General features: G+C 46.7%; 1 protein-coding gene across 2 annotated transcripts in view; it reads left to right on the top strand.

Moving 5' to 3' along the window:
* Positions 1 to 24,639, top strand: part of CDH4 (cadherin 4) — a 1,411,847-nt gene that overhangs the window by 1,140,618 nt on the left and 246,590 nt on the right. For both annotated transcript variants that reach the window (XM_033963168.1, XM_033963167.1), the window contains exon 5: positions 15,568 to 15,723. In XM_033963168.1, the coding sequence (XP_033819059.1) occupies positions 15,568 to 15,723 (156 nt within the window). The remainder of the gene's footprint in view (positions 1 to 15,567; positions 15,724 to 24,639) is intronic.

The raw sequence follows: 24,639 nt of genomic DNA, 5'->3' as shown, positions 1-24,639 counted from the left end.
CCTCTTTTCTGGCCCCCCCCCCACCTCCACACATTCCTTCCATGCCCCCTCCTGCCATGCATGCCACTTCCTTTCCCCCAAACTTCTTCAACGTTCCTGGAGCAAGCAGCAACCCCCGAGCTGCTGTCGTGCCAGTGTTGGCTCTTCCTCTGATGTCACTTCCTATGTGCGGGTCCAGGAAGTGATGTCGGAGCAAATTGGGGGTTGCTGCTTGTGCCAGGAACATTAGAGGTATGGGGGGAAGGGAAGCTGCATGCACACTCGGGAGTGGTGGGGAGCAGAGAGGAGGGTGGGTCCCTGCGCCCTTCACCAAGATGGCGCCAGGGGCAGACCGACCCCCCCCCCCCCCTTACTACGTCATTGATGCTATTCTGTTCTATTCCAAAAATTACATGGTTTCTTATTGTGGAATCTGCATTGAACCTCAAATTATTTGTGAAATATAAGACCATCTCTAGTAATATAATGTAATATATTACTCTTTACCCAGGCCTTTAATGGAAGAAATAACTAACTTGCTAGTCACACAAAAAAACACATGGAGTGACACCGGCTGCACATACGATAGACAGGGGTGTCAAAGTCCCTCCTCAAGGGCCGCAATCCAGTCGGGTTTTCAGGATTTCCCCAATGAATATGAATGAGATCTATTTGCATGCACTGCTTTCATTGTATGCTGATAGATCTCCTGCATATTCATTGGGGACATCCTGAAAACCCGACTGGATTGCGGCCCTCAAGGAGAGACTTTAACACCTGTGCAACATGTTTAATCACTCCTACCCTAGCTAATATTCAGGCCCCTTTCTCAAAAAAGCACATTGGCTTCCGGTAGCTCATCGCATTACATATAAAATGTCTGTTAACTTTGAAATCTCTTTTTTTTAAAGCTCCAGCATTTATCGAGTTCCCTATGCCTCTGCCAGAATGCTCAGATCAACACTTATTGACCGTTCCCTCTCTTAAAATCATTAATACACGTCAACAGTACATTTTTTTCTGTCACAGCACCACAAATGTGGAATTCCTTGCCCATTCATCTAAGACATGGGTAGGCAATTCCGGTCCTCGAGAGCCGGAGCCAGGTCAGGTTTTCAGGATATCCACAATGAATATGCATGAGATGGATTTGCATGCACTGCCTCCTTGAGATGCAAATCTATCTCATGCATATTTATTGTGGCTATCCTGAAAACCTGGCCTGGCTCCGGCTCTCAAGGACCGGAATTGCCTAGCACCTGATCTAAGAGAATGTCTTATAAACAGATTTAAGAGCAAGTTAAAGTGCTTTCTTTTTAAAGGTGCCTTTGACTGATTAGTTTTTTAGATTTAGTCTGCTCCTTTGAATTTTATACTCTGTTATTTTTATTTATCCCCTCCTGATGTTTAACCCTTTATTTGGTTTTTTTCTATTAATTATTGTATTTCTTACCCTTTTTTCCCTTTTTGTAATGCATGTCATGTTCGTTGGGTATTGTTTGTATGTTTGTTCCCCCTGAAAGTTGTAAAGTTTTTAATAATGTACCGTATTTTCACGCAAATAACACGCACCCGTATAAAACGCGCACACGGATATAGCGCGCAGAAATCACGATGATTTGCACAAAAACTTTGATATACCGCGCTCACGGGTATACCGCGCATGCTGCCCGACGCTCCTTTCGCCCGCCCTGACTTTCCGTGCGCTGTCCCGACTCTCCGTTCACCCCCCCTGACTTCCATGCACTGTCCCCCCTTGAAGGTCTGTCCCCATCCTGAAAGCCTGATGCCCCCCCCCCGACGTCCGATACATCCCTCCCCCCGAAGGACCGCCGACTCCCCAACAATATCGGGCCAGGAGGGAGCCCAAATCCTCCTGGCCACGGCGACCCCCTAACCCCACCCCGCACTACATTACGGGCAGGAGGGATCCCAGGCCCTCCTGCCCTCAACGCAAACCCCCCTCCCCCCAACGACCGCCCTCCCCAAGAACCTCCGACCGCCCCCCCAGCCGACCCGCGACCCCCCTGGCGACCCCCACGACCCCCCCACCCCCCTTACCTTTGGTAGTTGGGCCAGAAGGGAGCCCAAACCCTCCTGGCCACGGCGACCCCCTAACCCCACCCCGCACTACATTACGGGCAGGAGGGATCCCAGGCCCTCCTGCCCTCGACGCAAACCCCCCTCCCCCCCAACGACCGTCCCCCCCAAGAACCTCCGACCGCCCCCCAGCCGACCCGCGATCCCCCTGGCGACCCCCAGGACCCCCCCACCCCCCTTCCCCGTACCTTTGGTAGTTGGCCGGACAGACGGGAGCCAAACCCGCCTGTCCGGCAGGCAGCCAACGAAGGAATGAGGCCGGATTGGCCCATCCATCCTAAAGCTCCGCCTACTGGTGGGGCCTAAGGCGCGTGGGCCAATCAGAATAGGCCCTGGAGCCTTAGGTCCCACCTGGGGGCGCGGCCTGAGGCACATGGTCGGGTTGGGCCCAACCCGACCATGTGCCTCAGGCCGCGCCCCCAGGTGGGACCTAAGGCTCCAGGGCCTATTCTGATTGGCCCACGCGCCTTAGGCCCCACCAGTAGGCGGAGCTTTAGGATGGATGGGCCAATCCGGCCTCATTCCTTCGTTGGCTGCCTGCCGGACAGGCGGGTTTGGCTCCCGTCTGTCCGGCCAACTACCAAAGGTACGGGGAAGGGGGGTGGGGGGGTCGTGGGGGTCGCCAGGGGGATCGCGGGTCGGCTGGGGGGCGGTCGGAGGTTCTTGGGGGGGACGGTCGTTGGGGGGGAGGGGTGTTTGCGTCGAGGGCAGGAGGGCCTGGGATCCCTCCTGCCCGTAATGTAGTGCGGGGTGGGGTTAGGGGGTCGCCGTGGCCAGGAGGGTTTGGGCTCCCTTCTGGCCCGATATTGTCGGGAAGTCGGCGGTCCTTCGGGGTGGGGGTGCGAGTGGTCCTGCCGGGGGGGGGGGATGTATCGGGCGTCGGGGAGTCGGCCGGGCAAGAGGGCTTGGGCTCCCTCTTGCTCCGATCGTGGATGCGGGTGCGGATGGGAGCGCGTGCGAGCGGTCGTTCGGGGTGGGGGTGCGAGCGGTCCTGCTGGGGGGGTGAATCGGGCGTCGGGCGGGGTGGGAACTATGTTTTAAAACTTTGGTATACCGCGCTCACGCATATAACGCGCGAGGGGTATGCGCGGTAGGTAAAAACGCGTATAACGCGCGCGTTATATGCGTGAAAATACGGTACATCGCTTTGAAGTATGATTAAGCAATTAATCAAACTCTAAATATAATTTGGAAACTTGGTACTATGCAATGTTCTTTAAATTAATTCCCTTATTTTCAAACTCTTGTTACTCTATCACAGTGTCTCTCAAACTGGGTGCCACAGCCCAGTGGTGTGTCCCGAAGTGATTCCAGGTGTGCCACGAGAGATTCCAGAAATTTACTTTATTTTTAAAAAATACACTAGAATAGATGACATGTTCATTGCGTACCTCAACTCACACTGGCTCCCAATTCCGGTAAGAATACTATTCAAATTCTACTGTCTACTATTTAAAACCATAAATGGCGACAGCCCAACCTACCTGAACAACCGCCTCATCCAAATTACATCAACTAGACATAGGAAAACCCACACTCCATTCATATACCCTCCAATCAAAGAAGTCAAACGGAAAAAACTATATGATGGCCTCCTAGCCACACAAGCAGCAAAACTCGACAACCAAATCTACTAATTAAGACCCCCAGACTACAAAACATTCAGAAAAGAAATAAAGACTACTTTTCAAGAAATTTCTGCAAACGACTTAATACCGCTAGCTCCTTCCCACTTCCCAAAACCTTCCCGATTCCCCAACCTCATCTACTCTTTATCTGCTCTAGAAATTACCAGATATCTTCTTCATGTAATTAGTTTTTTGTAATTCTTTTGTAATCCGCCTTGAACCGCAAGGCAATGGCGGAATAGAAATCTCTAATGTAATGTAATGAGCTTCTGTGTGCGTATGGATACAACCATCCAGACGAGCATCATTCTGTTACGTGAATGGTCCTTGAAAAATAACGGCAAGTAATTTTAGTTTTTATGCAGTAATCATCCTAACTTGAGCAACAAAGTAATCAAGGCTTTGTTACCGTTTGGATCTTCTCACTGTTCCTATTTCCATCCAAGGGGTTACTCTTAAGCAGATAAATAAGATTCAAATTTTAGGTGTGATTTTAGATGAAAATCTAACCTACCATGACCACGTTAGTTATGTGGTTAAAGCTACCTTTTACAGACTTCGCCAAATACGGGCCATTTTGAAATTTCTATGTCCAAAATCATTGAATATATTAATTCACTCAATGATTATCTCAAAAATTGATTACTGTAATGCATTATTCAAGGGAATGGCTCAAAAAGAAATTAGAAGATTGCAGATAATCCAGAATGCCTCTATCAAATTAATTATGGGAGCAAAGAAGTTCGACCATGTAACTCCCTTACTTCAAAATGCGCATTGGCTTCCGGTGTCCCATCGTATTCTATACAAATTATCTTTACTTACATTTAAATATCTGCCTGAGGGCAGGCAGAGAACGAGGCAGGAGCCCGATCCTGCGGGGGCATTGAGCCGTTTCCGCCCCCCCCCCCCCCCGAGACCAGCGGGGGGCCTACTATTTAAAAGAGAGCAGCGTGGAAGCTGCTTGTTTGAGCCCAGTTTGCTCTCCTCGGCGATCCTGAGGGCAGGCAGAGAACGAGGCAGGAGCCCGATCCTGCGGGGGCGTTGAGCCGTTTCCGCCCCCCCCCGAGACCAGCGGGGGCCTACTATTTAAAAGAGAGCAGCACCAACGGCGCTCTGCCATTCGGCGTGCCGGTGAAGGCGCACGGCAAAGGCGCGTGCGCCTTAATGCGCGCCTTTGTGAAGCGACACTTGTTGAAGCGACAAAACGTTTTGATAAATACTTCAATCCACCAAAATCGACATCTATATACTGCACCTACCATTGCTGACAATCCTGTAGAATTTGACAGTATCTGCAAATTCCAGTATACTTCCTAAACAGCTTGATAAGTTGATAGTACTGTTTATCTCCAAAATAACCTGTATATCTCCATATAACCTGATAAGTTGATAGTACTGTTTATTTCCAAAAGAACCTGCATATCCTCATAGAGCCTGATAAGTTGATAGTACTGTGTATCTCCAAATTAACCTGCATATCCTCATAGAGCCTGATAAGTTGATAGTACTGTCCATATCCAAAATAACCTGACAAGCATAGACAAACTGCTATAGCTGATACTCTAATATTCCACTAATAGTTCTCCTTAATCCCACATAACACTGATAGCACCCCCCCGAACCAGCAGGGGCCCTACACAACATTGATAGCACCCCCCCCCCCCCCCCCCGAACCAGCAGGGGCCCTCATAACTTAAAAAAAAGCTCCACATCTTACAACTTCAGGAAGAAAAACTCACCCAGCTCTGAACCCACTACTAAAGGTTACAGACACAACAGAACAGACGGGTATAAAAACGCCCCCTCCTCCCCCAACCTCCCTACACCTCTCAGAAACTTGCACCTCACACCAAGTACCAAACTCCAGATTCTCTGGCACCCTAAACAAAAATCACTATGCCTCCCAATTTTTCTACAAGCGCACTCCTACATCTACTGCTCTTCCTACTCCTAACCAACAGAAAAGCAGAAGGATATCATACATCCTCTATCCCAACCTTAACAGAATCCCACAGATTCCCTCTACCTACCAGAAAACTATACTCGCCCAGAAACTTGATAGATTGCTCCTCATTCAACCATATCAGCATACCAACCAGCTGGGGAAAAAGACCGCCCCCAAAACCAAAATCAGTAAACCACAACTATCACCCACAAACCAAAGAAAATCACCTCCACCCAAACTGCTCACCCACTCCCCAAACACTTAACACCACATTATCCAGTGCATATATGAACATCAGATCAATAAGCACAAAAGCAGACCTTATTAAGGACTGGATTGTTAAAAAACAACTAAGCTGCTTATTCCTATCCGAAACCTGGCTAACCTCAGAATCCGTTCCCTCCATCACAGAACTCTGCCCAATGGGTTATAAAATAGAACTAATCTGCAGAAAAAAAAAAACGTGGTGGAGGTCTACCCATCATACTCAAAAACAACATCAATATAAAGACCCTAGACAAACACTCCACCCCCCCCCCCCACCTAGATCTCCTAGCCTGTCAACTATCCGATGATTCTCTCATAGGAACTCTAACATGCATCCTCTGTTACTCAACACCAGGAAAATGGAATGACAACAAACAAGCTCTCGAAGAATTTATGTACCAGAACCTCATAACCTACTCCTAGGAGACGTAAACCTCCATCTAGAAGATCACACCTCTAAACAAGTAATAAATTTACTCTCATACCTCAAAGCACTGAACTACCAGATCCTCAACCCCCAATCCACACACGAAAAAGGCCACCAATTAGATCTCACTGCTTACCTGACCCAACACCCTCACAAACCCAAAATCAATATCTGAAATGGGGCATGGCACCCCTCCCTCTGGTCAGATCACTATAAATACACCTTTGACATCAACTGGCCTCAAAACTTTAACAAACAACCTCCAAAAAAACCTCCTTCAAAGCACGCCAAAAAATCGAACCCTCTACATTCTGGGATAAAGCAGACCACGCCATCACCAACATAGCCCCCAACGAATTCGTATCCCAATGGAGAACTATAAGCGAAACCATCCTAAATGAGCTAGCCCCAGAAAAACTAAAATTTAAAATATGCAGACCTTCTGATAAATGGTTCGACTCCGAACTTCTCCAATCAAAAAAGCTCTGCAGACAACTAGAAAGAGACTGGAAAAAAAATAAGAGCTTAGAACACACTAAAACAGCATGGAGAAATCAAATTAACCAATACAAAACCAAACTCAAGGAAAAACGAAAAGCCTACTACTCCAAAATGATAGGCACAAAAACCCCAGACACAAAAAAGCTATTCAACCTAGTAAAGAACCTCACTGATACCAAACCTTACCTTTCCACCCAAGGTATCCACCCACCAACAGCCAACCAACTAGCAGACCATTTCAAAAACAAGATCACCAATATCAGAACCACATTCATCAACACACACACCCATCTAGAAAAGAAAACAACAAACCCATCAACAGGTGAAGCCATCATAGCAGACAGAAGCTGGTCCAACTTCCCAATCCTACTCTGGTCGGATATGAACCGACTCTACAATAAATACAGCCATGCTTCCAGCGACCTAAATAATTGCCCCACCTACCTGTTATCAAACGCCTCCACCACATTCAAAACCAACTTCATGCTATGGATTCAAACCACATTGACTGAAGGCCAATTCCCACAGGACCTAGGAGAGATCTTAATCACCCCAATCATAAAAGATCACAAAGACCCAATAGATAGCCCCTCCAACTACAGACCTATCGCTTCAATACCAATGTACGTTAAAATAATAGAAGGCCTAGTTGCACAATACCTCACCAACTACCTGGAAAAACATAACCTACTCCACCCCTCACAATCAGGATTTCGAACTAACCATAGTACAGAAATACTACTTGTCTCACTACTAGATACAGCCTGGCAACACATCAGTAAAGGAAAAAAGATGATGTTAATACAACTTGACCTCTCCGCAGCATTTGACCTAGTTGACCACACCTTATTACTACAGATTCTCGACGCCATAGGAATCTCAGGCAAGGTCTACAATTGGTTTCAAGGGTTCCTCAAATCAAGAACCTATAGGGTAAAATACAATGATATCAAATCAGAGCCATGGGCAAATCCCTGCGGAGTTCCACAAGGATCACCTCTCTCACCTACGCTCTTCAACCTCTTTATCTCCTCCCTAGGAGCCACTTTAGATAACCTAGATGTCACATCCTTCAGCTATGCAGACGACATCACCATACTCCTCCCCTTCGACCCATCAGAGACTACCACCACAACAAAGCTGGAAACAACCTTAGATACAGTAGAAAAATGGATGATGGATCACAAACTAAAACTAAACTCAGAAAAAACAAAATTCCTTTTGCTCGAAAAGGCCCAAACTCCTACCATCACTGAACTGAAAATCAAAAATACCAAATACCCAATACAACCCGAACTAAAACTCCTAGGAGTTACGATAGACAGATGTTGCACAATGCAGTCCCAAATCAACAAGACGACCCAGAAAGCTTTTCTAACCATGAGAAATCTCCGTAAAATCAGAAAATTCTTCAACCAAGCACAATTCAGACTAATCGTCCAATCCCTAGTCTTAGGGCTGCTGGATTATTGCAACTCCTTATATCTTCCTTGTCCAGCCACTATGATAAAACAACTCCAGACCATACAAAACACCGCCCTCAGACTGATCTACTCACTTAGAAAATATGATCACTTAACAACTGCCTTCTTAGACTCTCACTGGCTACCCATACAAGCACAAATTCAATTCAAATTCCACTGCCTAGTATTCAAAGCATTACACGGCTCTTTACCCTCCTATCTAAACAACCGCTTAAACCAGATCTCCACCTTAAGACACAGAAGAACCTCGAACCCTTTTGCCTTCCCCCCACTCAAAGGCACACAACGCAAGAAAATGTTTGACAACCTTCTGGCAACAGAAGCAGCAAAACTCAAGCATTCCATCTCCAATCTGCTGACAATATCAGACAACTTCAAAACATTCCGAAAAGAAATCAAAACCCTGCTTTTCAAAAAATTCATCCAAATATCTTAACCCCTCTTCACTTACCTCCAGAAGATTCACCTACCTCCAGATAATTCTCCCCCAAATTACCCACCTAAACACCTTCCAAGTAAACAAACCCCTAAAATAGATTGTAATCTTACCCACTCTAACTATATTCCATTTGTCTTTATCACACAGTTCTGCACTGTCAGTTTAATATCCTTCCTGTAAGTTCCCATAGGATTCTATCCAGCTATCTCCCCTCTGTTTAAAAAAAAAAAAAAAAAAAATTTGTATCTTCACTGGAAAATGTCCAGACAAATCTTTTGTAATCCGCCTTGAACTGCAAGGTATAGGCGGAATAGAAATCCGCAATGTAATGTAATGTAATTTTTATAAAACTCCAGCTTTTATTTATAAAGCATTGATACCTTATAATTCTCCCAAATTTTTGAGATCAAACGACCAACTCTTGTTGGTCATCCCCACTCTCAAAATTATCAATACTCGAAGGCAATTTATTTTTACTGTTACGGCGCCTCAGACCTGGAATTCACTCCCGCTATACTTAAGAGAGGAGAAGAATTTGGAAAAATTTAAGAGCCAACTTAAGAGCTTTCTTTTTAAAGATGCGTTCAATACTTAATTGAAATGTTAATTTGCTCTTTCGTTAATTGCTCTTTTGTCTACTTTTATTTTACCTATTTATTTGTCCTTCGATTCCTGTTGTGTTTTACCTTTAATTGTTGATTCTTTCCTATCTAAGATTGTATTTCTATCCCACCTGTCCTATTGTATTCTTGTCTTATCTTAATTAGTTTGTTTTGTGACTTATCCCCTTGTTAATTATATGGTCTATTTTATGTATATTTTAGACAATTTATTTTACCAATTTGTACATCACTTAGAATTTGGAATAGGCGATTAATCAAATAATAAATAAACTTGAAACTTGAAACTTCTTATCTTTGTGAACTTGGATTTTCAGTTCTGACAGAAATTAAATGGAACAAAAAAAGAACAACTGCAGATGGCGGATGATGAAATGCATGTTTGCTCGTCAACTATTGAGCCACATTTTGAGTTAATTTGCACCCAAAAACAAACACATCGATTGCATAGATTAGCAATTCTATTCTATCTACTTTAGTTACAATTACCCATACATAGCTTAAAGAACTTTAAATAACTAACTCTCAAATTTGCCCCTCCCCCTTTTTTTACAAAACCACGATAGCAGTTTTTAGCGCCTAGGAGAGTTCCTAGGAGCATTGCAAGCAGCACAGAGCATCCAGCGCACAGGCCTGCACTATAAAACGCTATCATGGTTTTGTAGAAAAGGGGGTGGGTAATTTTTTGCTGATTTTGCAATTTTATAATTTCAATTATAATGTGACGCAAAGAACATTTGCTCTGTTTAATGTGCTCTATCATATCATAGCAACATACATACATAATAACATAGTAAATGATGGAAGATAAAGACCTGAACGTTCCATCCAGTCTGTCCATCAGTTATACTGTTTATCTATCTATCAGCTTCATCTTTGCTTGCACCCTACATCTATTAAACCCCTCCCCCCCCCCCTTTTACTAACCATGGTAGAGGTTTCAACTATGATGCAGATTGCTAAATGCTCCAACGCTCATAGTGTGAGCATCTAAGAGCTGCAGATACCCATGTAACGTATGGTATCCCATAAGTTATATGCATAAGTGGTAACCCCGCCTTTGTCTCTTCTATGCTCTGACCCCATGTACACCATCTTGCAAATATGCACTAAGTAGACTTAGGCGTATATGAGGGGCCCCCAGCCAACAAAGTTGGGGCAGTCTCCATCGACGGCTATACACTTAGTCCAGCGATTTTCCACTTTTTTTGTTCCTTATGTGGAAAAACACTGGACTAAGTGTGTAACCCTCAATGGAGACTGCCCCAACTTTGTTGGTCGGGCTGAGAACATTTCAGCGACTCCTCATATGTGCGTATATCCTAAACATTTCTATGCAGAAATAGTGGCCCTCATCACTCAGAAGGTACCAGAAGCAGCTGCTGGAAGATGAGGAGAAGGAAGGCACCACAGAACAAAAAAAACCCCTTTTGGCAGTAAAATTTCAGTGTGTGCAGTGCGCACATTCGGGCGCTTCTCGACAAGCTGCTTCTGTCAGCCAAAGTGGGGAATAAAATATACAATCCATTTTGGTATTTAAATGATCCCTGTGGAGGGGGCGAAATGACTCTAACAAACAAGAGATCTGGAAACTGCAAATTACATTGCATCTCAGATAAGTGTGTTTTAGGGAGGTATCATTGTGCCACTCCTCAGGGTGCCTTTGAACGCTCAGAAGCTGTAACAGTGCATCTTGATTTCACTGAGACTGGGCTGAATGAAATAATGGTAGTGTTGCATTGTACCACCTGTCCACCCTTCCCTGTAGGCTGCGTATGTACTGCTTAATACCTGCAGGGCTTATTCTGAAATCCTGTATTCACCATACAGCACCACTTACTCCATAGGAAGATTTTGTTGGCAACCTCTGATGTTTGAAACTAGGGAAATATGTGGTTCCTTTTACACAGTGCACATACTGAATAGCCTTAAAGTTGTGATATATTCGGCACAGCATTGTCATCCTCCTTATCCACGACTCCCAGACGCACAAAGTGGTTTATTATGTATCACTCAAGTTTTCCACGTTTCCAAGTTTTATTTAAAAGTTGATATACCGCTTAAAATACTTGTCTTCTTACCTATGAGGGCTTTGTCCACACCTCTTCACCAAATGAGACGAGTACAGCAGAATCTCAGTTATCCAGCACCCATGGGGATTGCTGGATGCTGGATAACTGTTCTTCTGGTTGGTTGAGAGTGTGTTAGAAACCCTGTCTAACACACATCTTATTTCTCCCCACTCCCGCCCCAAAGCAGCAGCACGGCATTGGTCCTGAGCCGTAAAGCACCCCTCCCTCCCTCCTTCAAGCCCTGAAGCAGCAGAAGCAGGTGGCGGTCCTAAGCTGCAAACCCCCTCGCTACCTCCCTCCCTCCCTTCCTTACCTGAAGTGGCAGCCGGTTAGCAGGAGGCAGCGCTCAAAACCTCCTGCCAATTCAAGATGGGGGTTTAGGGGGGCCAGTGGCAGGAGGGAGTGGGCATCCCACCCACCAATCCGTGATGAGGGGGATCGAAGGGGCTGGTGGCAGGAGGAAACGGGCATCTCTCCTGCCAATACATGATGAGGGGGTGTTAGGCAGGAGGGAGTGGGCATCCCTCCTGCTGATTTTGAGGGTGGATGTGGGGAGTCTTCTGCCGCAGCTAGCTAAGCTAATTACGGCAGGGGTATTTTTCCCCCGATCAGCTGAGCTAGCAGATTCTCTAAAGTGTGGCTTTGGGGTGTCCTGCCAAATCAGCTGATTGGGGATTCCCTTGCTGCGATCAGTTGATGGCAAGGGATTCATCAGCAAAGATAGGCGGCTGAGCTGCCAATTAGAGAATTGGGGGGTTAAGTGTCTGTTTGTTAGGGCAGACGCAATTCTGCATAGGATGCTGGTACCTGATTCTCAGCTGCTTCTTAGGTGGCTGCCAAGACCAGTGTCCTACACAGAATCAGGCCCCTAATAGCTCATGTGCTAATCCAGGGGTAGGGAACTCCGGTCCTCGAGAGCCGTATTCCAGTCAGGTTTTCAGGATTTCCCCAATGAATGTGCATTGAAAGCAGTGCATGCAAATAGATCTCATGCATATTCATTGGGGAAATCCTGAAAACCCGACTGGAATACGGCTCTCGAGGACTGGAGTTCCCTACTCCTGTTTCTAATCAGTTAGCATGCAGTCCTGTAGATGTGCTGACTAGCGCAGCAACTTGCCCCCTCCCAGAAAATTTTAAAAATTTTTCTAGTGTGTGGTTTGTACGCACAGATCCAAGACTTAATAGGAAGCCTGAACACTTCCCGCATTAAGCTGCAGTATTATTGATTACTGCAGCTTTTTAAAAGGACTCCTTAGTACAGAGTTCTTCAGTATAAGGCCCAGAGGCCAATGGCAGGCCCTGGAGACCTCTGGGGCAGCCTCTATTATCTTGGGGGGGGAGGTCCTTGAATTTTGCCTCTCTACCCAGGCTCAGGACAAAAAGGGGACAGTAGATTTGTGGTGGTGGTGGGATAGGATTACCATATTTTTCTCCAGGAAACCCTAGACAATTGGTCCCATCCTGTCCCACCTCCAGCCCCGCCCCCACAAAGCCTCTTCTCTTCTTCCAGACAAGCTCCAGCCACATTTGGAGGACCTGGAGCATTCGCGGATGTGTGCAACATAATCAGTGCATGCTTAGAGGCCCTCCAAAGCTTTGTCGGGGCTTTCCAAAATCCGGACAAATGCTGGATTTTGGAAAGTCCATCTGGAAGCCCGGCCAGTCCTCTAAAAAGAGGACAAGTCCAGGTTTTCCTGGACATCTGGTAACCCTGAGTGGGGGATGGGGGGAGAGCACAAGCTTGAAGGCCGATGCATTTTTCAACAGACAAAAGAAAATACATTTGGAAATGGACACAACCTTGAGGATACTCCCCAATGAAGTTTGAAGGTGGGCTGGTGGGGATGGATGTTGTTGACGCACACTGGTCAGCAGTATTGTGGCCCTGCATGGAAAGATATTTGGAGGCTCTCCTTCAGCTCATTAGAATCCAAAGTGGCCCCAGCTTAAAAATTAATGAAGACCACCATCTTGGTAACATAGCACTCATGTTCATCTTCTCTTGAGCAAATGCAATAATTACGCTTTCAATCAAGGTGTGAATTCTGCAAAATTTGTGCTAGTCTGTGTCTTGAGAAAAATAGGCAAAAAATTAAGGCCTTCCTACTCTTTTTAATCAAGTTGCTCTGATAGAAACTACCCTCACAATGTGCAGTATCCTTCCACTATCCCTCATCTGAGTGCTTCTCAGTGTCTTTGTAAATCTAACTTTTCTCCAGTGCCTTTGTTTCTTCTCCATTACCCTTACCAATCACACAAAAATAAGAAAAATATTTGTACAGTCTGGTAGCCAAGCTGTTTTTCACTCCTACTCTTATCTTTGTGGTCTGTTGTGGCCTCTTGGTCTTCCTTCATTAAATTTTATATTTTTTAGTCTTTATTTCAGAGACTACTTGAGGAAACAGCTATCACACTTTGGGAATATTATCACTGTGCCTCCATTTCTGCTCAGTATTTCACAAAAGCCTTTTAATTCTCCTGTGTGATAGAGATGCAGCATTTGTCATGTGTAAACAGCCACAGAAGACCCCAACACAAGCACAATGGTACTTCAAAGAAATGAAATAAATGCTTATAGGGCAAAACACAGGACCGGGGCAAAAACTTTCTGACCTCACAACCACTAAATACCAAATAGTATTAAAAAATATGAATAGTGAAAGTGAGGTGATAAGCAGGAGAGAGGGTACCAAGACCCTGGTGTGTGGCTAAAAACATGGATTTTTTGGCCTATGGCTTGTTTAAGCAATTGAATGGGTCTTGGTACCCTCTTTCCTGAGCTTATCACCTCACTTTCACTATTAATATTTTTTAATACTATTTGGTATTTAGTGGTCGTGAGGTCAGAAAGCTTTTGCCCTGATCCTGTGTTTTGCCCTATAAGAATTGATGTACAAACAGCCAGCAGGTTTGAAAAGGTACAAATGCCGTGTTTCCCCGAAAATAAAACAGTGTCTTATATTCATTTGGGGCCCAAAAAAGGCACTAGGTCTTATTGTCGGGGTATGCACATGATCATCTCTCCCTTCCTCTCCCCCACATGTGCAGCATCTTTCCTCCCCTCCCTCCCATCCCCCTGTACAGCAGAAGTTTGCCCAGCTTCTATCCTTCCCTCCCTCCCATCCCTCGTGCAGCATAACCCTTGCCCAGCTTCTATCCTTCCCTCCCTCCCTCCCTCCCATACTCTGCATAGAACTGTTCAGGCTTTTGGGGAATATAAGATGCATTACTATTAGTGATGGTAGACAGGTGCCCTGTGTACCTGTATTCCCTTGAAACAGTCCTGCAGCACTCGAGGCTTGCAAGCTGGTTCCACTTTTGGTACTTTAGGGTCAGAGACTCTGCTAGACTGGAACCTTTTCTTTTACTAGAAAAACGCTGATGTTGCAAGTGTTTGGAGTAAAACCATAAGTGACTTGTTCTTAAACTCAATTTCCTATCAAACATTTAGGGCTCCTTTTACTAAGCTGCTTAGGGCATTAACGTGTGGAATAGCGCACGCTACAATGCCGCATGCGCCAGATGCTAACGCCAGCATTGAGCTGGCGTTAGTTCTAGCTGCGTAGCGCGGGATTAGCACGCGCTAATCTGCGTGTGCTAAAAACGCTAGCTCACCTTAGTAAAAGGAGCCCTTAGAAAATCTTTGAAGACTTATTTATTTCATAAATTTGTCTAATGAAATTCCAGTCATGTATTGAATACGTTCATGTATGTATCCGCTACAGTTTCTCTTGATGTAAGCCGCTCTGAATTGCAAGGTATTCCGGGTTAAAAATACATTTTTTATTATTATTAGAAAGTTAAAAGTTATAATGTGTTGCATTGAATTGATGGTATGGAAATAACTAGGGAATCAGAGCCAAAACCCTTGTCCCTATACATTGCGGTACAGTGGCCAGTGATTGGTACCCCCACTTCTAAGCTAGGTATATATATATTATATCAGGTGCAGCGACCTGGATTAGTCCTTTTAAATATCAGCTTCCTTGTGATTTCCAAGGATTACTCATTCATTCTTATTCTACAGGCTATCCATTCCTTGATATCTTTTTGCAGAAGTGTTTTCAATTATTTCTTTCAACCTTTTTTTTTTTTTTAGATTCGATCAGACAAGGATCAAGAGAATCTGATCCGGTACAGCATTACTGGAGTGGGAGCTGACCAGCCACCTATGGAGATCTTTAATATTGATCCTATAACAGGCCGTATGTATGTGACCAGACCTTTGGATAGAGAAGAGAGATCTTCATATCATGTAAGCAGAAAAAAAAAAACCCTGAATTAATTTGTTGTTTTAATAAATTGCCTATGGTGGCATAGTAAGATAGGATGGCACCTGGCTTCCCCCTCCTCCCCACTGGCGATGCAGGGTCTCCTAACTGCACGCCCCACCCTCCCCCACCTCCACTTCTGTTACTACTTACATTTTTCTATTCTTCACCAGCAGCAAGCAGGGAATCCTACATGCTGCTTGCATCAGTTTAAGACTTTTACTCTGATGTGGCTTCCTGGTCCCATGAACAGGAAGTTATGTCAGAGGGAGGAGCTCAGAGCCGGCATGAGTAGTGGGTGGCAGTCCCTGCTTACAGCTGGTGAAGAATAGAAGGATTTAATAGGCACTGGGGGGGGGGGGGGTGAGAGTCTGGGTGGTGTCCCTGCTAAGATGGAGCCTGGGGCACTTTGCACTCCCCCCTTACTATACCACTAATTGGGGGGAAAGGGAAAAGATTGGGACTTGTAAACCACCTTTTTTGTAGTACTTCAAGCATTTTCCCTATCTATCCCAGTGGGTTTACAATCTATCTAATGTACCTGGGGCAGTGGAGGATTAAGTGAATTGCCCAGGGTCACCAGGAGTAACACAAGTTTGAACCCACAACTAGAGAATGACACGGTGACAAAATTCATCACCGTCCCGGCCCCGTGGATAACCACGGTAAACAATCTTCATGCCATTCTTTAAGGAGAGAGGGAAGAATCAGAGTATAAATGGCCACAACACTGACCCTCAAGCTTTGCTTTGAAGAATGCTGGTGTAGAAGGATTGAAGTTGAGACAGTCAATTTAATATCCAATTTGCAAGTTCTTCCGGAATTAATCCAGGTACCTCTCCTCCCTTGTAATCAAAAAAAAAAACAACAAAAAACCCAAAACTGTTGTAACTTCACTGGAAATGTCCAGTTAGCTCTTTTGTAATCCGCCTTGAACTGCAAGGTATAGGCGAAATAGAAGTCCCTAATGTAATGTAATGTAATGTAATAGACACTACAGAATGACAGTCTCTGGTATCCAGAGCAGATATTGTGATGTCATAATGCCTCATTCCAAAAGTGCCTAAGAGCCAATCACATCAGTGATGTCACAATGGCTTCATTATCCTTGGCTCACATAAGAATCAGAGTATGAATGGCCACAACCACTGACCCTCAAGCTTTGCTTTGAAGAATGCTGGTGTAGAAGGACTGAGGCTGAAATAGACACTAAAAAATGACATGGGATTATTTCCCGCGGTTATCCACGGGGACGGGAACGGTGATGAATTTTGTCACCGTGTCATTCTCTACCCACAACCTCAGGGTGCTGAGGCTGTAGCTCTAACCACTATGCCACACTCTCCTCCTTAATTGTCTATATGAAAATAAAATTCTGAAGACAACCATATCTACTTTACAGCACAGAGAAAACAGGCAGACAGAAAATGATAGCATAGTTCACATGCCCCTTCCTGAGCTAGTGCCACATAGTTCCAGTACATGATTTTTGATCCGTGGGGGCACGAGCTATGGTTAACTATCTAACAGAATATTGAAAATATTGGAATAGAATGGTCTCTGTCCTTCACAGTCTTTGATGAAGGCGGTTTACCACTCCAAAACTAGTAACAGGTCCATTGAGCTGGTTTGATTAAAAAATGGCCTCACCTACAACTTTTATTGTTGAGCCTTATCTGAGCTGGTTTCACAAAATTTCATAGCACAGATACAGGTAAATGAAAATGTTATTAGCAAAGTCACACTTCAGCACTTTTCCAAACTTCAATGCTTAACGACAAAAAAAGGCTCTTTTTTTTAAATAAGAAGGCTTAAATGTGCTTTAACTTGCATTACTCAATGCCGAGACATGAAGCAGTCGGGATTTGTCTTTGAGACATTTAGACTCAGCCTTGAATCACTATTGAATTAATTGCACATGGTGCTATCATTTTCATCCAGAAGACATTGTTCAGAGATATCACACTTCGTTAATATTTCTTGGCTTTATGGCTCTGGGTATCACTTGTTTTATTTCCACTTGAACTCACACTGTTACAGCACAGCTCACTGCTTCTGATAAGCTGTGCATGGTGGTCAGTTATCCAAGGTATGATAATGCTGGATGGGTGAAGCAGCTGTTTGTACTCACACATGAGACCAGCTGTGGAAGAATTATGCAAGGTTTTTGGTTTGTTTGTTTTTTTGCTTTTTTTAAATAAAAGAAAATACAGCAGTAAAATAGCTTTCATCCATTTAATGTCTGTATTTTATGGCCATTCCATTTAATATCTGTACTCTAGACTCCCCAGAAATGCGAGGGATGTAAGAACATAAGAACATAAGCAGTGCCTCTGGTGGATCAGACCACAGGTCCATCCTGCCCAGCAGTCCGCTCCCGCGGCGGCCCAACAGGTCACGACCTGTCTGAATCACCAGAAGGGGCCCCCTTGCCACCTTGGTTTCTCATTTGAAGTCCTATTGTCCCATCGAAGTCCTAACCCCCCGGTCTTGCACATGCACGACCTGGTTGGCTTTCTATACTTATTACCTGGTTAGCCTTCTATTCTTGTATTACATCCCAGCACCTCTCTCAGTATCCCACGATCCCTTTATCCCTCAGGAATCCGTCCAAACTCTGTTTGAATCCCTGTACCTTACTCTGCCTGATCACTTCCTCCGGTAGCGCATTCCAAGTGTCAACGACCCTTTGGGTGAAGAAAAACTTCCTTGCATTTGTTTTGAACCTATCTCCCTTCAGTTTCTCCGAATGCCCCCTTGTACTTGTTGTCCCCTTCAGTCTGAAGAATCTGTCCCTATCCACCCTCTCTATGTCCCTCATGATCTTGAAGGTCTCTATCATATCTCCCCTGAGCCTCCTTTTTTCTAGAGAGAAGAGCCCCAGCCTATCCAACCTCTCGGCGTATGGGCAGTGTTCCAGCCCTCTTACCAGTTTCGTTGCTCTCCTTTGGACTCTCTCAAGTACCGCCATGTCCTTCTTGAGGTGCGGCGACCAATACTGAACGCAGTATTCCAGATGTGGACACACCATCGCTCGATATAATGGCATGATGACTTCCCGTGTCCTGGTTGTTATGCCCCTCTTTATGATGCCCAGCATCCTGTTGGCTTTTTTTGAGGCTGCTGCGCACTGTGCAGATGGCTTCAGTGATGCATCCACCAATACACCCAAGTCTCTCTCAAGTCTGCTGTCTCCCAACAATGCCCCCCCCAATTTGTAGTTGAACAACGGGTTCTTTTTCCCTATATGCATGACCTTGCATTTTTCCACATTAAAGCGCATTTGCCATTTGTTTGCCCAGTCTTCCAGCTTGTCCAGGTCCCTTTGCAGGTCCTCACACTCCTCCCTGGACCTAACTCTGCCGCACATTTTGGTATCGTCTGCAAATTTTATAACCTCGCACTTTGCCTCCTTTTCCAGGTCATTGATAAATATGTTGAAGAGTAACGGCCCCAGCACCGATCCCTGTGGCACACCGCTCGTGACTCCCCGCCAGTCAGAATATTGGCCCTTTACTCCGACCCTCTGCAGTCTACCCGACAACCAGTGCTTGATCCATCTGTGCACATCCCCACCCACCCCGTGGTTCCACAGCTTCCTAAGCAGCCTTTCATGTGGTACCTTGTCGAAAGCCTTTTGAAAATCGAGGTAAATGATGTCTATGGGTTCACCATTGTTCACCCGACTGCTTATACCCTCAAAGAAATACAGAAGGTTCGTTAGGCACGACCTTCCCTTTCAGAATCCGTGCTGGCTTGTTCTCAGTAGGCCATTTCTCTCGATGTGCTCGCAAATGCCGTCCTTGATCATAGCTTCCACCATCTTCCCTATAATTGAAGTCAGGCTCACCGGCCTGTAGTTCCCGGGGTCACCCCTCGATCCCTTCTTGAAGATAGGCGTGACATTCGCCAATTTCCAGTCCTCTGGTACCTCTCCAGTTTTCAAGGATAGGTTGCAAACATGCTGGATTGTGCCCGCTATTTCTTGTCTTAGTTCCTTCAGAACCCTTGGGTGGATCCCGTCCGGGCCCGGTGATTTGCCGCATTTTAACCTGTCTATCTGTTTGAGGACATCCTCCTTACTTACCTCTATGTGCTCCAATTTTTCTGCCTGTTCCCCACTCATGAGCTCCTCTGAGTCTAGTATATTAGATGTGTCTTCGCTCGTGAAAACCGACAAGAAGAACGTGTTCAACCTCTCAGCTACCTCTTTATCCTCTTTAATCACTCCTTTCCTGTCCCCATCGTCCAACGGCCCCACCTCCTCTCTTGCCGGTCGCTTCCCCTTTACGTAACTGAAGAATGCCTTGAAGTTTTTTGCCTCCCTGGCCAGCCCCTCTTCGTATACCCCTTTTGCTTTTCTAACCTCTCGGTGGCATTCCTTTTGGCTTTTCCTGTGCGCCTGGTGATTTTCCTCCGTTGGGTCCTTTTTCCATCTCCGGAAGGATACTTTTTTGTCATTTATTGCCCTCTTTACTTCAGTTGACATCCAAACTGGGTCCTTTGACCGCTTGTTCTTGCAGCCTTTTCTGAAACTGGGGATGTACATTCTTTGTGCTTCCAGCAGGGTGTCCCTGAATAGGGTCCAGGCGCTTCCTACAGTCTCCTTCTTAAAGATGTTTCTGAGCTTCCTCCCCACCATTTCCCTCATAGCAACATAGTTCCCTTTCCTGAAGTTGAGCGCAGTTGTTGCGGTCCTCCTTGCTGTGGGTGTCCCCCGTTCTAATGTGAATCTGATCGTGTTGTGATCACTGTTGCCTAGTGGTCCTCCCACTTCTACCCCTCTTGCAGGCCCCCCTAATCTGTTTAGGATGAGGTCAAGAGTTGCACCCCCTCGCGTCGGTTCCTTGACTAGTTGCTCCATGAAGCAGTCCCTCACAGCCTCTACAAATCCTGTTTCCCTAGTGCAGTTGGAGTGACCCGTACTCCAGTCTATCCCCGGGTAGTTGAAGTCCCCCATCACTGTTACACTTTCAGTCCTGCATTCCTGTCTCAGTTCAGCTTCCAAGTCGTGTCCGACTCCTTCTGGCGTACCAGGTGGGCGATAGTACAGCCCCAATTTTATGCCTGCACCCTTGTTTCCCGGCAATTTGACCCATAGTGATTCCAGCCCCTCTGCCTTCGTTGCCATATCCATCCCGACCGAGCAGATAGAGTCCTTTATATATAGTGCTATGCCTCCCCCCTTCTTGTGGGTCCTGTCCCTCCTGTAGAGCTTGTATCCCGGTTGCGCCACATCCCATTGATTTTCCTCTGTCCACCAGGTTTCTGTAATTCCAATTATATCCAGGTCCTCCTCTTTGGCCACGACTTCTAGTTCACCCATCTTGGCCATGAGGCTTCTTGCATTTGCGTATAAGCACCGCATGTCCCGTAGGTCCCGTCGTTTTTCCTCCACCTCTGCATTTACCTGGGCCGCCTGCCCTTGGATTTCGGGCAGTTCTCCCGTTCCCTGTGCTTCTGCTTTGCCCTCAGCCTTTACCCTCTTAGCTTTCAGCTTCCCCACATTCCCGCCACCCCACTTCCCCGTATTTCCTCTGGGTTTTCTAGCCCTACCGGCCCCCTCTTGGGCTATCATCCCTTGAGCCTCTGTTTGATCCCCCTCGCCTTGTGGTACCTCTATATTGCCCTCAGCTTTCGCCCTCGTGCCACCCAGTCCCCCTGTGTCTCCATGCCCCTTAGTCTTCTCCCAGCAAGCTCCCTTTACCTGATGTTTCCCTCGCTGTCTGATCATAAGATCCTCCGGTCCCTCTGCTTCCTCCCTGCAGTCAGCCCGTTCAGCATCTGTTCTGGATACTGTTGTCCGAAGCGTCAACATCAGATCAGCTGTCGGCTTTCCCCCTCTCCTCAGTTTAAAGCCCTCTCGATCTCCTTCCTCACATTGGCTGCCAGTAGTCTAGTTCCCGCTGTGCTCAGGTGCAGGCCGTCCCGCCGGTAGAGCTTGCTCTTTCCCCAGAAGGACGTCCAGTTCCTCACAAAGTGGAAGCCCTCCTCCTGGCACCATCTCCTCAACCATGCATTTACAGCCTGGAGGTCTGCCTGCCTCTTTGTATCTGCTCTCGGTACAGGCAGGATCTCTGAGAACGCTATCCTCCGTGTACTCCGCTTCAGCTTTCGTCCCAGGACCCTGAACTGATCAGTCAGTGTGGCCATGCTGAAGTTCCTCCGGCTCACATCATTTGTTCTGACATGGATTATCACCGCAGTCTCCTCTGTCTCTGCTCCGTCCAGGATCCTCTCGATCCTATCAGTAATGTCTCGTGTCTTGGCCCCTGGGAGACAAGTCACTAGCCGGTCCTCCCTTCCTCCAGCTACGTGACTATCTACCTCTCTCAAGATCGAGTCTCCCACCACAATAGCAGACTTCCCTTTCCTCAGCAACCTCCTCTGTCTCAGGTCCGTGTCCTTGGTGTAGTGCGGTGTCTCTCCCTCGAGGTCCCGGTGAATCACGATCTCTTCCTCTTGCGTGGTTCCTCCACTAGGTCCTTCCCCAGTGTTGCCTTATGGATCCTGAGTCTCGTCTGCCGACATCCGTCTGTGCAGCTGCTGGTCCCGATCCTCCACCTTCCTATAGGCCTCTTCGATAAATCTCTCGAGGTCCCTCACCTGGTTCACAATGGGGCCTGCTCCGTCTGTGTCCTTGCCGCTCGCCTTTGCCGCGCGCCGAACGGCCTCGCACCGTTGACTCCTCCCCTTTTAAGGGGGAGTCTGTCCGATGACGCAGAGGGGGGGCGGAGCTACCTCTCGCCGCTACCCCTAGGCTTGCTGGTCTCCCTGCTGCTAGTCTCCCTTCCGCAGCCCTTCTCCTCCGCTTCCTGCCGGTGCTGGTGTCTCACTCTCCTCTCCTTCCTCTTCCACGAGGCACCCCTGGCTGGTGAGCAATCTCTTGCCTCGCGCCATTGACTCCTCCCCTTTTAAGGGGGAGTCTGTCCGATGACGCTGAGGGGGGGAGGAGATACCTCTCGCCGCTACCCCTAGGCTTGCTGGTCTCCCTGCTGCTAGTCTCCCTTCCGCAGCCCTTCTCCTCCGCTTCCTGCCGGTGCTGGTGTCTCACTCTCCTCTCCTTCCTCTTCCACGAGGCACCCCTGGCTGGTGGCCACTGTAAGATATTGTCAGTGAGGGAGTCACTGCATTCAGTGTTAAATTCTGATTACATCACACTGCAGGGTGTTAAGGGCCAGGAAAGGTTTGTCTTAACAGCCCTAATGTAGTCATATTGGCTTTTTGGATTGTCTGTTTCCTGTTGCTTAATGTGATGGACATATTTCCCTGTGCCAAGCTAAAGAAAATGCCAGAAAATCCAGTCAATAGATGGTTTCAAAGGGATATTAGCTTACTAGACATGCTAAAATATAAAGGTCTATAAAACTGTCCTTTATTTCCTATATCTCCGATATTCAGCACCATAGGCAGTGGAACGCTTTTTTGTTGTGGGGGGGGCCAAAAGCTCCACCTTAGACCCCGCCCCAGACCTGCCCAAGCTCTTCCCCAGACCTCGCCCCCATAATAATAGCAAACACAATTTCTTCCATTCATTTTTCATATACATGCAATCAGTGCTCCCTCTAAGCGGGCGGGTGGTGTGAGCAAAATTTTTTCCCCGTGCGCTAAAAATATCGGGCGCCAGCGCCAACTCGCCCGATTCTCCTCTCGCCGCGGCCTGCCATCTCCGTACGCCGTGCGCTGTGAGGTGACATTGTGCGCTGCGAGGCAATATTTTGTGCGCCAGCGCACGCCAGCGCAGCTTAGAGGGAACACTGCTTGATGCAATATAATCTTATTAATACACAATTGTAACCACAAAATTAAACTGCACAAAGTACACTCTTTTCCCCTCCCCACCACTGCACAGCATTTCTTCCTCTCTCTTCCACCCCCATGTGTAACGTCTTCCTCTCTTTCACTGTCCACCATCTCTGTCTCTCATTCCCTCCCTTGCTGCAAAGGGAGTGGGGAAAGAGAGAGAGGGATCCAGGGTGCCTCTCTCCCACCCCCCTCTACTGCCACATCCAATATTTCTCCCTCTCTTATCCCCCAAACTGTGTGCAACATCTTTTGCCCCTGCCCACCAGCCCCATGTCCAACATTTCTGCTTCTATCACCCCTCTCCAACTCCATGCCACATCTCTTCCTCCACTCCCTCCACCACCATGTCCAACATTCCTCCCTCTTGTATCCATTTCCCTCTGTCCCACTGTTTCCTCTACACCACCACATCCAACATTTCTCCCTCTTATCTCTCTCTACCTCACTCCTTTCCCATCACCATTTCCAATAAATCTCCTTTCTTCCTTTCCCCATGTACACCATCTCTTTCCCTCTCACTCACACCCATGCTTAACAATTCTCCCTTTCTACTCCCTCCCCCACCTCAGCATCTCTTTCCCCCATCCTTCCATCCTATTGTATGTCCCAAGTTCATGCCCTCTCCCTCCCTCCCTTCTGTGACCCAAGTTAGTGTTCCCTCCCTCCTAGCCTGCCCTAATTTGGCACCCTCTCTCGCTTTTGTGTCCCAAGTTCACACTCTATTCCTTCCTTGTCTCAATGTGCCCCTCCCTCCTGTGACCCAATGTAACATAGTAAATGATGGCAGATAAAATGTGCTTCTCTTCCTCCCTCCCTTCTGTGTCCCAAATTCATGCCCCATCCCAAGAGTGTGTATCTGTGTTTTGGCTGGCTCTAAAACATCCAAGTAGGTCTTCTCCTTCTTTCCAGCTGCACTTCTTTCTTCACAAAGCCATAGCCAGCAGCAGCCGCAGAGTATGGACAAAGGTCCTGGTGTGCTCCCAAGTATGACACCTCTCTGAGTCCCCAGTCCATATCCCCTTTGCCTTTTCCTAGCCATGTCTTCTCTTCCTTCTCTGCTTTCCCTGAGTTGACCATCTCTCACTCCCCTGAAT

Source organism: Geotrypetes seraphini, chromosome 11 (genome assembly GCF_902459505.1).
Source record: "Geotrypetes seraphini chromosome 11, aGeoSer1.1, whole genome shotgun sequence".
Lineage (NCBI taxonomy): Eukaryota > Metazoa > Chordata > Amphibia > Gymnophiona > Dermophiidae > Geotrypetes > Geotrypetes seraphini.
Note: the sequence above shows the minus strand (reverse complement) of the source record. Positions and strands in the feature narration are given on the sequence as shown.